Genomic DNA, 15,559 nt, shown 5'->3' with positions numbered 1-15,559 from the left:
AAAACAACCGACCGTTTATTTGGTGAACTGCAGTATATACAGTATTTACAGGCAGATGTAGAGGATCTTTCCCACAGGTACCAGATACAACTTCAGCCCTGGTTCTTGGTATAGGTATAATGTCCCTCTCACTGGCTTTCCTAGCCCTAGGGAGTCTTCACCACTAGCAGTATGTTCGAATTGCAATACCTTCCACCCCGTGTAGTCTGAGTCCATCTTTCCCTGTAGCTTCACAAGCTAAGTGTCCCCGACATCCATATTGCGGTTGCCCCAGGCCATTAGATGGAATCACACGGAAGGGTATTTTCGGCAAACCACTGCCCCGAGTATTAGACCCATGCTGTCCCTAGAACCTCTTGTTCTAGGGCTGCTACTTTACTCACTGCTGTCCACTCAGACTTGCCCTGTCACATCTTGGACCTGCGACCAACTCTCAGTTCCCCCTCCAAACTGGGCCAGCCACTACAGTTAACCCTGTCTTAGCTAACTGCAGCCCCAATGGCGATCATCACTTATCACATACATGAACATCAAATGTATTTAACCCTTGGAGTGTCAGGGAGCAAATCATCATCCCCCACCACTGCTACAAATCGAAAGTCACTGCAAACGTCCCTGGCAGGGGCAGGAGGAACTAGCTGGGTCAGGAGTTGAACAAGTGAATGATTTATGTGGGTAAAAGATTCTCCTCATCTATACATAGAGCAGTCAAAAGAGAAGAATTAACTGAGTAGAAAGGCAAAATGAGCAATTGTAAGTACACTGTCCTATATAATATGATTTCAATATAATAAGAGGCTAAAAACTTTGAGAGTTCTTCTGTAAACTGTATTATAAATGTGTTCCTTTTTATTATCATGCATGTAGTGTATGGGTTAGGTTTATGTATAGAACAGGCCTACAAATACTCACTGTGGTCTCTATATAACTTTCTTATATTAGCAGTAATATAACATTTTGAACGAAATGCAATAACACCACTTTTTTTACTGTGTTACAGAATATGAGTGATGCTATGGCAATCCTACACAAGTTACAGACCGGCCTAGATGTCAATGTGAAGTTCACTGGAGTGCGAGTCTTTGAGTACACACCTGAGTGTATTGTATTTGATCTTCTGGATATACCCTTGTATCATGGCTGGTTGGTGGATCCAGAGGTATGCGCCCATTACATGTTTTATTTCTTAAACACTGATAGTTTTTTTTTTTTTAAAAATCGATATTATTTTTTATTCCTTATTTAAAACAACAGAGAAAGTATTAAGAGCCAGGTGGTCACCCCTGAAATATAAGGTATATAACTAAAGGTGAGCAAATAGGTTCACACTAGTCCGATTTGACATTCACTTCATTTTTCAGACTGTCGTACAAAAACAGTAAAAATTTTTTTGCTCATTTCTAAAAATGAAAGTATTCAATCAATATTAACCCCTTCATGATCTTGGGATTTTCCGGTTTTCCGTGTTCGTTTTTCGCTCCCCTCCTTCCCAGAGCCATAACTTTTTTTTATTTTTCCGTCAATATGGCCATGTGAGGGCTTATTTTTTGTGAAACAAGTTGTACTTTTGAACTACATAATTGTTTTTTTTTAGCATGTCCTGTACTAGAAAACGGGAAAAAAATTCCAAGTGCGGTAAAATTGCAAAAAAGTGCAATCCCACACTTGTTTTTTGTTTTGGCCTTTTTACTAGGTTCACTAAATGCTAAAACTGACCTGCCATTATGATTCTCCAGGTCATTCACCAGTTCATAGACACCAAACAGGTCTAGGTTCTCTTTAATCTAAGTGGGGGGAAAAAATTCAAACCTTTGCTATAGAGAAAAAAAAAAAAATTGCGGCTTTTGCCCATACCCGTAGCGTCTCCACTTTTCATGATCTGGAGTCGGTTGAGGGCTTATTTTTTGCGTGCCGAGCTGGCGTTATTAATGATACCATTTTGGTGCAGATACGATCTTTTGAGCGCCCGTTATTATGCAATGTCGCGGCGACCAAAAAACGTAATTCTGGCATTTTTAATTTTTTTCTCGCTACGCCGTTTAGTGATTAGGTTAATCCTTATTTTTATTGATGGATCGGGTGATTCTGAACGCGGCGATACCAAATATGTGTAGGTTTGATTTTTTTTTTTTTTTATTGATTTATTTTGAATGGGGCGAAAGGGGGGTGATTTAAACTTTTCATATTTTTTTTTTTATATAGTTTTTTTACATTTTTTTTTAACTTTCTTTTTTTTACTTTTGCCATGCTTCAATAGCCTCCATGGGAGGCTAGAAGCTGGCACAACTCAATCGGGTCAGCTACATAGCAGCGATCATCAGATCGCTGCTATGTAGCTGAATTGCAGGTGTGCTATGAGCGCCGACCACAGGGTGGCGCTCACAGCTAGCCGGGATCAGTAACCATAGAGGTCTCAAGGACCTCTATGGTTACCATTCTGATGCATCGCTGACCCCCGATCATGTGACAGGGGGTCAGCGATGCGCTCATTTTCGGCCGGAAGCGCCGGTTAAATACCGCTGTCAGCATTTGACAGCGGCATTTAACTAGTTAATAGCGGCGGGTGAATCGCAATTTCACCCGCCGCTATTGCAGGCACATGTCAGCTGTTTAAAACAGCTGACATGTCCTGGCTTTGATGCAGGCTCACCGCCGGAGCCCACATCAAAGTGGGGGATCTGACCTCGGACGTACTATCCCATCCGAGATCAGAAAGGGGTTAAAAGAGAATTTTATATGAGGGGGAAAAAATCCATGAACGAGCTTTTGTAAGATTGTGGGCCATTGTAAATATGCCAACATTCACCATATGAACAAGCAAAGTGCTCATTTGTTGGTAATTGTATTGTCTGTATAGGCCTAAAAATCGTTCTTGGCCGTTGCACAGCCAGAGGGCAGGGGAGTAATGATCATAGTCTCCGAGGTAGTGACTAGGCCCATGCGGGTGATGGGCCCGCTGACACACGCGTAAACTTAAACTGGATGAGCATCCTTTTTACACACATTCAGTTGAGATCCGCTGGGTCTGTGCTCTGCAATACATGCTGCTGGCCAATCAGTGGACAGCAGTTGACATCGGAGCACACATCACATGACTGGGGACACATGGCAGTGATGTCATGTGCTTCCATCGCTTGCACATTGAAGTCAGCTTCCGGCTTCAGAAGAGGACGCAACGCAGCAGGGGAGTGGAGGTAAGGTGAGTAGAACCATTTTTTTTTCCTATGCATTAGAACAGCGGCTGAACAGGAGACTTGTATACCAGTATGGGGAGCATGCATACCAGGATGGGGCCCAGGATAAGAGATGTATATATACCAGGATGTGGGACATATATACTAGGATGGGCAAAGGGTGGGGGGACATGTATGCAGGGAAGAAGCCTAACATAGGGTATATTACAAAATTATGGGCGAGGGGGCCCTCTTGTATGTTCTTATAGGATGTAAAACACTACAAGGGCCCATACATCTGACCAACAGATGTGCCTCGGGGCCTATTAGGCTCTAGTTCTGCCAATGATAGAGGACATCACTGTGTGTAAACTGAGAGAAGTTCTGCCTATAACATGATGCTATATGGCGACAGAATTAACTAATAAGTGCTGGTGAGAAGGTTGTCGGGCTGTGTAAATAGTCCAGTAAACAAGCACTAATTGACATAATCTAGTTTCTGGTAAAGGTACAAAGCTACCTGCTGTATGAAGAGCATTTTAAATTTACTAGTTATTGGCTGTTTTAAACAAAGGATCCATTCCTCCCATTGCTACCACTAGTACATAGTAGGTTTACATTTAAAGGGAATCTGTCAGTAGTTTTTTAAGTTATCTGAGAGCAGCATGATGTAGGCAAAGAAACCCTGAATCCATGTTGTATAACTTAGATTACTGGGTGCAGCCGTTCTGACAGAGTTTTTAGATTTAGCAATGCAGCAGAGCTGAGAAAGCTGCTCCCACCCACACCCGCCCGACAGTGTATTGACTGTGAGCGGCTTATCACACCGCTTGCAAGCACTCAGCCAGCTAGTCACAGCAATGGTAATCCCAAGGTGATTAAAAGCTTCAGGCAAAGTGAACAACAGCACACAGCTGGATATGTGACATATCCTTGAGTTCACAGTTTTAATCCCTACCTCATGTTGTCCTCAGTTTACATAGCAAAAAACTGCTGACATATTCCCTTTTTAACTGTTAAAGAAAATTAAGAAAATTTAAAATTAATGTATGTTTTTATTATTGAAGGCATCGGTGATAACTTCCTGCAGCTGCTTGATCTTAATCCCTTAACGGCCGCTGATACGCCTTTTAAAGGCGGCAGTTAAGGGTACTTAAGCCTCAACGTCGCTTTTTAATGGCGCTAAGAAATAAGTGTATAGCGCCTCCCAGAGTCTGACTTTCTCTGGGGTCTCGGCTAGCTGAGACCCCAGAGAACATGATTCAGGTCCGTTTTTACCGACTCCAGCGTTGAGATGGCCGTTAACGGAATAATGGCACCCACAAACAAAAAGTCTGATTTCGCATTTAATTTCTTTCTCCTCTCATGTGATCACACATTAGAGGAAAGAGAAATGGGGTCCCTCTATTCCCCCTTCCCCCCGGTAGCTCTGGTCTCCCTGCATCCCCCTGTGAAATCCCCTGGCCGGCGGCATTTCCTTCCTGGAAGAAAATGGCGGTGGCATGCGCAGTGCACCTGCCAAGATCTGCCGGCCAGCATCCCGCAACAATAAAAATTTTTTCCTATTGGTTCATTTTGATCACTGTGATATACCTTATCACAGTGATGAAAGTTTTAAAAAAAAAAATAGTAAATCAACCCCCCTTCCCTTTTATCACCCCCTTAGTTGGAGAAAAATAATAAAATTAATGGAAAACCAGAAATAAATATTTTTTTAAGGTCCGGGTTTGGGCTAGGGTTAGTGTTGGGCTAGGGTTAGTGTTGGGCTAGGGTTAGTGTTGGGCTAGGGTTAGTGTTGGGCTAGGGGATAGGGTTGGGCTAGGGGATAGGGTTGGGCTAGGGGATAGGGTTGGGCTAGGGGATAGGGTTGGGATAGGGTTGGGCTAGGGGATAGGGTTGGGCTAGGGGATAGGGTTGGGCTAGGGGATAGGGTTGGGCTAGGGGATAGGGTTGGGCCAGGGGATAGGGTTGGACTAGGGGATAGAGTTGGGGTTAGGGTTGGGGCTAAGGTTTGGATTGGGCTAGGGTTAGGATTGTGGTTATGGTTGGGATTATGGTTAGGGTTGAGATTATGGTTAGGGTTGGTATTAGGGTTAGGGGTGTGTTAGGGCTAGGTTTGTGGTTATGGTTCTGATTACGGATAGGGGTGTGTTGGGTTAGGGTTGGAGTTAGAATTGGAATTGGGGAGTTCCACTGTTTAGGTACATCAGGAGGTCTCCAAATGTGAAATGGCGCCTTCATTGATTCCTGCCAATTTTGCATTGAAAAGGTCAAACAATGCTCCCGCCCTGCTGAGGCCTGCCATGCACCCAAACAGTGGCTTTCCCCTTCATATGGGGTATTGGTGTACTCAGGAGAAAATGGACCACAAAATTTGTTGTGCAATTTCTCCTAAAACCCTTGTGAAAATAAAAAAAAAATTGGGTTCCAAAGTAAATTTTTTGTGAAAAAGTAAAATGTTCATTTTTTTAATTGCACATTGCTTTAGTTCTTGTAAAGCACCTGAAGGGTTAATGAACTTCTTGAATGTGGTTTTGCACCTTGAGGGGTGCAGTTTTTAGAATGTTGTCAATTCTGGGTGTTTTCTGTTATATTGAGCTCCCAAACTCACTTCAAATGTCCCTAAAAAAAATGGTTTTGTAAAATTTGTTGGAAAAATTTGAAATCGCTTGTCAACTTTTAACCCTTATAACATCCTAACAAAAAAAAAAGTTTCCAAAATTGTGATGATGTAAAGTAGACATGTGGGAAATGTTGTTTATTAACTATTTTGTGTGACACCACTCTCTGATTTAAGAGTACTAACATTAAAAGTTTAAAAATTGCAAAATGTTGAAAATTTTTGCCAAATTTCCATTTATTTCATAAATAAACGCAAGTTATATCGAAGAATTTTTACCACTAGCATGAAGTACAATATGTCACTAAAAAAGTCTCCGAATCAGCGGGATCCGTTAAAGCGTTCCAGAGTTATAATCTCATAAAGTGACAGTGGTTAGAATTGTAAAAATTGGCTTGGTCATTAAGTACCAAATTGGCTCTGTCACTAAGGAGTAAAGGAAAACAGGAGTGCTCGGTCAAGTGAGCCTTTCTGTTTATGGTAGAGTTGATTGTGATGGTTGCTGGCCAAGTGATCGGCCGACTAGTCTAATGCGTATTATGGACTATATTTAGACAACGTGAAAATAGGCAACTTTGCAGTAAACTTTTTTTTTTTTTCTATTTACTGACATTCTTCTGCTTTTATTCTAGATAGTGTACAGCTTGTCACCAAGCAGATCGCCATTAGAGCCTACTTGCAGTAGTTATATGCCAGGCTGAGGAGTTAACTCCTAAGACACCAGCCACCTTTCTCCAACCCATTAGCTTCTATAGCGCAACCATCTGTTCACCTGCCTCTCCCTCCCTGTTTGCTGCTGGGTTGTTTACACTTGAACTATGCATGTGCTTGTTCAAAGGTCCTTTTATTTGTATATGTATATAGAGTGAAAACCGTGTATATTGTAGATCAAGCACACTGGCTGAATGTGTTACAGGAGAATGATAAATCTACTCATAAGTTCTGCTAATGCTACAGTTCTGCTATTGTTCAAAACTGTCACTCAAGGGGAAGGAGTGCTAGCCCCTACCCTACCCTTCCTACCCCCCAGAATTTCAAAAGAAAATATATAAGGCTGTAGTAATCGGTGTCTTTTATGTTGCCCTTGGTTAGCATAGCATAAATCTCCTATCATGGTCCCTTTTAAAGGGAACCTGTCACTTGAAAAAAAGAAATGCAATTCCTTCATTCCTCCTGGAAACATTCAGGTTTCGGGGGTAGCGCTAGCACAGGTTCAGTCACCCCTCAGTATATAGAGAGCTGCAGCTGTCAACACCCCCCCGTCCCTGATTGACAGAAGCACGGCATTAGGGACGGCTGCCACTCAGTGCCAAGGGCATAGTTATAGACTAGTCGCCGTTCTCTATACACAGAACGGTGAATGAAACCTGAGTGCTACTGGGAGGAATAAAATTAATTTCCTTTTGGCAGTGGGGGCCTAAGTACAGGTGCCAGGCAGGTTGAGAACTCTATTAACTTGCAGATTAACTCCTTATCTGCAGATTAATAGCATTTTTTCACGTGACCATTTCTCTTTAAAGTTACATTATCTTAATAAAATTGGTACTTTGATGATACTTGATTGCAGTACAGTTCCTTTGTTTCGGCATCAGATGCCCAGGAATAGAGAGCTCAGTACTGGTATTTTTTTTTTTTTTTACTTTAAATATTTTTATTGGATTTTAACATCATTGATATGAAAATAGTAATAAAAAAGTTGACGATTGTTTCAGAGTGACTGCAGACTTATCGATTTTGACCAGACAACCCCTTCAAGGACATATTACAGCCACGATCCTTGTAGTTTTGAGATTTTCCACCAACTCTTCAGTCATCTGCTCTTGAGTGTACCCAAAAAATGAGTTACCAATAGTGTAAATGCTGCCATGCAGCCTTTTCCTTGCCCTGCAACAAACTGAGAAACTCGTCTTGAATTAGCTTACGACTCTGAGGTCCAATAAAAACTCCTTCCTTTATTTTTACTTCACTCTCTTTGGAAATTTATCAATGAGATACTTGAATGCTTTTACATTTTTATCCATTGCCTTTAAAATAAATATATATTTAGTACAAGGACCTCCTTTAAGGTTTCAAAGTGAGTTACACCTTTTGTACCAGTCAGGGTTGTATGAGAATTTCTAAATGACCTGAGCTGGAAATATGTCAGCCAGGATAGACTACTACCTGGATAAGAGCCTCCATGTTATGTAAAGCAGGGGTCCCCAACTCCAGTCCTCAAGGCCCACCAACATGTCATGTTTTCAGGATTTCCTTAGTCTTGCCCAGGTAATAATTGCATCACCTGTGCAATGCAAAGGAAATCCTGAAAACATGACCTGTTGGTGGGCCTTGAGGACTGGAGTTGGGGACCCCTGATGTAAAGGAAGGAAGAGAGCCTGATACCATGAGTATTTTTCTCATTCTAACCCCAGCGGATCTGTCCCAGATTACAAATAACTCTGCACCCGATGCCAGTCATTCCAAATCAGAATAAGAGCAGTGGTACCGGGGTGAAGAATGAGTCAGACAAAAGCTGGTTCAAACTCAGTGCCTGCTCGTGCTTCCACACGTAGTGGGAACGTCACAGCAACTGACTTTATTTTCTAATACACAACACTACATGATCTATTGGGGGAAGGTGTGCAGAGGACGGGGATATGCAGGGGTTAAGCAATGTATCTAGTATTCAGTCCTTCTGGTTGGCTCTGACATCATCTGATGAATCTTCCTTTGTCCACATCTTGTCCACATCGCTTTAAGTATCATTTCCAGAGAAATGATACTTGTCCTTCTGGAATGTGTAACTTGCTTCTTCAGCAGGGCGATTCTGGGGCAAAGGTGAATACTGGCAGCCATCTTAAATACAGTTACATATGCATTAGCAAACATAAAGGGGAAAACTTATTGTTTCACAGCATAAGAATATATAAAAGTACAAAAGAGTATAAAGATATATATATTTTCACCTTGACAATCCCCCCTAAACACTAAGTTTTTCCCTAAAAAGAAAGATCCTTCGAGACTGTCCATGTGATGGGGAAAGGGGAGGTGGATTTCTTCATCCAGACACCTCAGAAGCTCTCCCCTTGTGAGAGGCCTCCAGGCAGCTGAACCCTTCACTAGCTTCACATGGAGTTCTCCCACTGTCCCTACACTAAATCTCTTAGCATCATCTGAGAGTAAAGGGTATTGTCTATCTTCTTGAGGGGGGGCATACTTGGGGATCTCCCCTGGATCAGTGCCATCGCACTCTGGTGGGTCTGCTTCTTGGTTGAGGAAGGTGCCAGTCGGAGTTGCCTCAGCAATAACCTTTTTATACAGGGGAATAACACAACAGAGGATTATCGATCCAACTACAAGGAGAGCAATCAGTACTAGACAAGCTTGTTGAAGGAATCCTTTGAGCCCACCCAACCAACCGGAAAAGAAAGATGTGTCTACTCCAGCATTAGTTTTTAATTCTGCTGCTAACCCATTTAACTTTTTAAGGGCTATCATGGTCTTTCCATTTACCCCAGAGTTCTGAGGGATATAGGTACAACATTCCTCTCCCACCATCCCACAGACTCCTCCTTTTCCAGCTAAGATCATATCAAGGGCTAGTCGGTTTTGGAGGGTCATTCTAGTGTTAGGGCCTAACTCCTCAACTATACCCTGGAAAGCATCACAGGTAAAATTGACAAACCTTTGTTCACTGTAATATATGTAATTGATCCAATCAACATTTTTATTAATCTGCACCTGTGGGATTATGGAAGCAAAACCAGCATAAATCTGAATCTGGGCTTTAAATTGGTCAGGCACCCCCCCTTGGCACTCCAATGCCATTGACATATACTAATGGATCTTCTTCATAACTCATGTGGAGCTGATCGAGACTTCTCCTCTTTCTGGTATATTCATCAGGTGTCTCTGGATCCCAAGGTAAAATCTTGAACTGCATAGCTAGTTTAACAAGGGTGCATTGACCTGTCCAGGCATTAGGCAACCTAGGACGGAGCTTACCATCTCCACATAACCAATAAATATCGTACATATACTGTGTATTATTAGCTAGCAAATCAGTATCTAGAGAACTGTTCTCTTTGCAGAAACCTGTCTCGAAGACCCCTACTGGTGTACCTGTAGTTTCGTGGGAATTATAGCAGGTATAATTATCAGCTAATACGGTTATTCCCCCTGGGACCTTTAGTTTAGGTGCTTCATGAATTAGTGGTACATAATCTGAGCAATCAGTGGGCTTTAAACCCTTCAACAGATTCATAACGCAGGCAGTAGTATTAAGTATATCCAATATATCCCAAATTTGATCATCTGGATAATCTGTGGCCCTAACCAATTTATCCCACATTTGTATAACTGACAATTTTATTGGCTATACCCATCTGTACTACTAATCTTTCATGATATTGTACAAACTTATTATTCAAGGATATTGGGGAATTTAGACTGTCCCATGCGGTTACCAATATTATTATATGGAAATACGAAAAACTAAAACATTATGTCCCCTTATTTGCTACTAGTCTGTTTGACCAGCTTGCAGTGCGATGCGTGGATCCATGTCAGCCTTCCTTCCAGCTTTACTGACATAGGAGTAATGAGGACTTGGTAGGGACCGTCATGCAGGGGTTCTAGTCCGTGTTTTCTGACATAGCTTTTCACGACCATAAAACCACCAGGCTTCAAATTGTGACCAATGTCGGTTTCTGCTGAATCTGGAAGGGAAGAAAAAAACTAAAACATGGGTGTTAGCAACATTTTTACTAAACTGAATAACATATTGAACAGCACGGTCAATTTCTTCTGACAACTACTGAGACTGAAAATTTGCAACTGAGAACCTAGCACCAAACAATATCTCATATGGGGACAGGCCATATTTTGCAATAGGGGTAGTACGAATATATAAGAGCCCTGGCCATGGAGCCGTAGTCTCCTGCATCATTTTGGTCAATTGTCCCTTCAGTGTGCCGTTCAGCCTCTTAACTTTCCCACTAGATTGTGGATGTTACGGAGTATGGAGGGCTACAGTGGATCCAAGCATTGTCAGAACCTCCTGATACACATGAGAAGAAAAGACCGGGTCTTGGTCACTTTCAACAACTTCTGGAACACAATATCTGCATATAACTCCCATCACCAGTTTCTTTGCTGTGGTCTTTGCAGTCACGTTGGTAACAGGGAATACTTCTGGCCAACTGGAGAACATATCGACAACCACCAGACAATATTCATACCTTCCAGACTTAGGCAACGTGATGTAGTCCACCTGGAGCCTTTGGAAAGGATAGTCGGGCTTTAGCAAGATACTTCGGGGGGTACACGTTGAAGTTGACCGGGTTTGCAGGTCTGACAGATACCTCGATGTGTGGGCCCATGCGCCCACGTGGCAGTAGCAGGGTACATCCGCTTAGGGAGACACACAAGTTGGTCCTTTTTCCAGCGACCATTGTCCATACGTGCTCCATCAGCTTTCCACTGCTTCACTTCTTCCTTTGGAGACATTCTCTGCATCGTCAATAAGCGGTCTTGCGGGGTGCGGCAGAAAACCTCAGTCTGGCATAGATAATCAGGTTCCTGTAGAGTCAGTGTTTCTTGTAACTGTTTACGCTGAGAGCGTGTGGTCACCATAGCTGGTATGGTCAGTTCAACGGGTAGGAGAGCAGCGGCTTTTGCTTGCATATCCGCAAAGGCGTTACCACCAGTCTGTGGCCTGTTCCATAGTACCGTGCTCCTTAACTTTGATAATGGCCACCTGAGTAGGTAATTTGATTGAGTCCATGAGGGTTTTAACAGCTTCAGCATTCTTCACTGAGTCCCGGCAGTAGTAACAAATCCTCGATTGGCTCATAGGGCTCCGAAATCATGAGCAATACCAAATGCATACTGTGAGTCCGTGTATATTAGCCGCCTGTCTTTGGCCAGAACACATGCAGTAGACAGATCCCAAAATTCTGCTTCTTGTGCTGACAGTGAGGGAGGGAGTGCAGCTCCGTGCACTACAGTGTCTTCCGTAGTAACAGCTTATCTGGTGTGGAATCTGCCAAAATCATAAGCATATCTTGAACAGTCTTTCAGGGCCTTGTAGAGAGGTAGCATTATGCGGGATGTGTCCGGTATTCACTGACAACAATAAGTACATAGTCCAAGGAAACGCTGGAGCTCAGTCACATCTTTTGTAGCTGACGGCTATTTTTCTTTTTTTTTTCTGTGAGGTGTCTGGCACCCTGAAGGAGACAGTGACCCAAAAATATCACTTGACCAAGGCAGAACCGAAGTTTCGAGGCCGAAACCCAACAGTTCAGATCTGCCAGATACTTGCGAAAACTAACAGTGGCAACAATGGCTTCCTGCTCTGTCTGTGCACACAACAAAAAAAAAATTACCCACATACTGAAGCAACGTGACATAGGGATATTCTAACTGCCAGGGTAAAAGACACTATTCCCCCCCCCCCCTTTTTTTTTTACAAACTGATTGGGAAAGGGCGTGTAAGATACACATCTCATTATACTCATCTGCATAGGGGTTATATAACATAAATACCATCTGACCATCATCTTGGCTCACCAACTCTCTAGGTCTGCTCAGGTGCACTTATACATCCATCATATTATCTTTGTCTGTAAAATGGGAAAGGTTTGTTCTCAGGGTCAGCCAATTATTTTAGCGTAGCTAGCTAGTCAGAGGGCTTCCAGGGATAATACTCCTGTATCTGTCTTACACTACCTGATGTGGTGGTGGGGGTGACTAGATGACCGGTTGGGGGTGACATGACATGCTGGTCTACAGCTCCTTCCCAAAAGGATTACTGTCAGCTTACTCCCAAAAGTTAATGTCCCCACTACCCACTAACCACAATCCTGTGTCAGCTTCTTATATCACTACATGTGATCTTGTCTGGACAGGATTCAGTGTAATTCACTTAGATTGGGTTGCAGCACAGATTATACAACTATTTCTCCAGTCTGGGTTTGTCTGACCGCAATATTTACAAGTCCATCTGTCTTGTCTTGGTCTGAGAATTAACATGGCGAGAGAGATTTCCAGACACAGGGTTAAAATGGATATTGGAGTATGAGACTGGATTTGTGTAAGGGAGGGGGTCTGGAGCTGGAGTCTAGTGGGCCACTGATAAGGAATGGAGCTGCGAGCTGTGTCCTTGCAGCTGTGGGGGGGGGGCTGAGAGCGGTGGGGGCTAGAGAGCGAGTAAAGATCGCTGCAGCTGCTGATACAGAATGGGTTAAGTTCTTCTGGAAACTTTGTACTACTTTTAATGCATCGTCCGGAGTGGAATTCTCGATGTCAGGTCTAACTGACATTATTGCCTCTTTCAATTCAGATTTAAAACTTGGACATCAAAGCTACCACAAAAACGTGTAAATGGGCTTTATTATACAGTGAAAACCCCAGATCTTTAAACACTACCATAAGACGCCCATGGAACTTCTCGGCAGTCTAGGATATATTGGTGCCTTGGGTCAAGGGGCACAGAGCGTACAGTCGGGAAAAGAGACTTAATTTCCTGGGGAGGGACCATATTACCTAACAGGGAGCCCCCCCTGTACCAAATTTCTTATTGTTTGCTTTCCCAACACATTAATCTCAGTCACTTTCTCAATTCCTTCTTGCACCACAAAACATCCAGTTTTTGTTTTTTTTTTGTCATAGCAATAGACAACTTTTTTCCACGTAACAAAACAGATCCGAATTCACTTTCTCTGTTAATCCTTAATTTACTATATATATCAACCATTCAACTTGAAACAGGTGAATCTTTTACCAATTTTTTTTCAATTACACTGATAACCAAACAATCTCCTAAAACAAAACACATTTCACTTTAAACTTACAATAATTCTTACTACACAAGGAGAGGACGCAGCGACTCGACCCCTCCATACCAGAAACACGGAACAGATAAGAACATCACAGCATTCCTCAACACAAAGAAGAAAGGCACAGCGCAGCTGTTTGACCCCTCCCATCGGGTGTCTCGGAAAACCACACAGAGTAACGGAATACAGCAGTTCTCAGACTTAATTAATTTCTACAAAACTTTCACACAACTCATATGCCAGAACACCCTAGAAAAACTAATGATTGAGGTATTTTATAACCAAACATGGGCTCTGCATCCTTTCATCTTTCCTCTCCACCAACCTTTTTTTCATTCCTCGTTCTTTAAACCTCGCGCAACTCGCAGATGAGCTTGCGCTTGTTCTAACAGTCCTTTATCTTTCAATATGCCCTTTTTTGTTCTCTATGAGAAGGTGCCATGTAGACGGCTGCAATCTCCCTGACGAGGGCAATCCTTCATGCTTGTACAACCTCTCAACATTCTTGACTGCCTTCTTGCCCTCCCGTGACTCTACTATTGTCTTGACTTCCACAGCATCCTCACTTAACTCGTGGGGCACGGACTTCTTCTGCTTCAAGAGACGCAACATGACTCACAGAATACTACGCCCTGCTGCAGCTCAGGATCGCTGACAGCGGTAACAACACGGTATTCCCACCAAAAAACAACACGGAGCCTCGCGTTCGACGTGTTATGAATAAAGAGCCTCGCGCTCGATATCCTGTCCCTAACCCCTGAACACCAGTGATTAACCGTCTACCCTGTCACGATATTCTAAACAGTCGGGAGGCGGTCTCCTAGTGAGAGCCCTCCACAGAAAAACAGGTGGTCCCCTCTCGGGACGTCTTAATTACCTAGTTGGTACAATATCACAGAGGCTGCGTCTCCTATCCCTTTCTCAAAGCCGCCCCCAATCCACAAACTTCTCAATCTTTCACTCTATCACTACTAGGCAACAGTCACGGGTAGGGTGGTTGAATGGAGTACAATGACCGGTGGAGGAGGTGTGGTGTTCACGAGGACGCGCAGAGTGCGACATCTCTCAGTTGCTGGTTCGAAGCGTGGCACGGGATCGCGCTCGGTCTCACCACTCGACCGGTCACTCCCCAGACCCAAGGAGACCACAGACTAACCAATAACGGCTGAAACACTAGCAAGTGTGACACATACATAGTATGTGATCTCCACTTACCGTGTTTGGAGGGTGATCAGTCCTCGAGGTCAGCCACTACGGGTGTCGTCCACGGACGTCCAGGCATGGGTCCAGGGGGTCTCGGATCGCCGGCCACGCCCCACGTTGGTTGCGCCAAATTGTCGGGGTCGTCACGACAATACCCTTCCTTCACCAGTCATTCCAAATCAGAATAAGAGCAGTGGTACCGGGGTGAAGAATGAGTCAGACAAAAGCTGGTTCAAACTCAGTGCCTGCTCATGCTTCCACACGTAGTGGGAACGTCACAGCAACTGACTTTATTTTCTAATACACAACACTACATGATCTATTGGGGGAAGGTGTGCAGAGGGCGGGGATATGCAGGGGTTAAGCAATGTATCTAGTATTCAGTCCTTCTGGTTGGCTCTGACATCATCTTATGAATCTTCCTTTGTCCACATCGCTTTAAGTATCATTTCCAGAGAAATGATACTTGTCCTTCTGGAATGTGTAACTTGCTTCTTCAGCAGGGCGAATCTGGGGCAAAGGTGAATACTGGCAGCCATCTTAAATACAGTTACATATGCATTAGCAAACATAAAGGGGAAAACTTATTGTTTCACAGCATAAGAATATATAAAAGTACAAAAGAGTATAAAGATATATATATTTTCACCTTGACACCGAAGCCAGGGGAAATGTAGGATGTCAAGCAAGGGCTTTAATGGACCCAATGTATGTTATATACATAAGATTAAGACTTGCTACCA

The 15,559-nt window shown here is 43.2% G+C and overlaps 1 protein-coding gene across 1 annotated transcript in view; it reads left to right on the top strand.

Annotated features, from left to right (window-relative positions):
* The window catches only part of MINDY2 (MINDY lysine 48 deubiquitinase 2), a 182,431-nt gene that overhangs the window by 112,807 nt on the left and 54,065 nt on the right, over positions 1-15,559 (top strand). The window contains exon 4 of the mRNA XM_069765913.1: positions 1,001-1,159. Within this exon, the coding sequence (XP_069622014.1) occupies positions 1,001-1,159 (159 nt within the window). The remainder of the gene's footprint in view (positions 1-1,000; positions 1,160-15,559) is intronic.

This window comes from Ranitomeya imitator, chromosome 4 (assembly GCF_032444005.1).
Source record: "Ranitomeya imitator isolate aRanImi1 chromosome 4, aRanImi1.pri, whole genome shotgun sequence".
NCBI lineage: Eukaryota > Metazoa > Chordata > Amphibia > Anura > Dendrobatidae > Ranitomeya > Ranitomeya imitator.
Note: the sequence above shows the minus strand (reverse complement) of the source record. Positions and strands in the feature narration are given on the sequence as shown.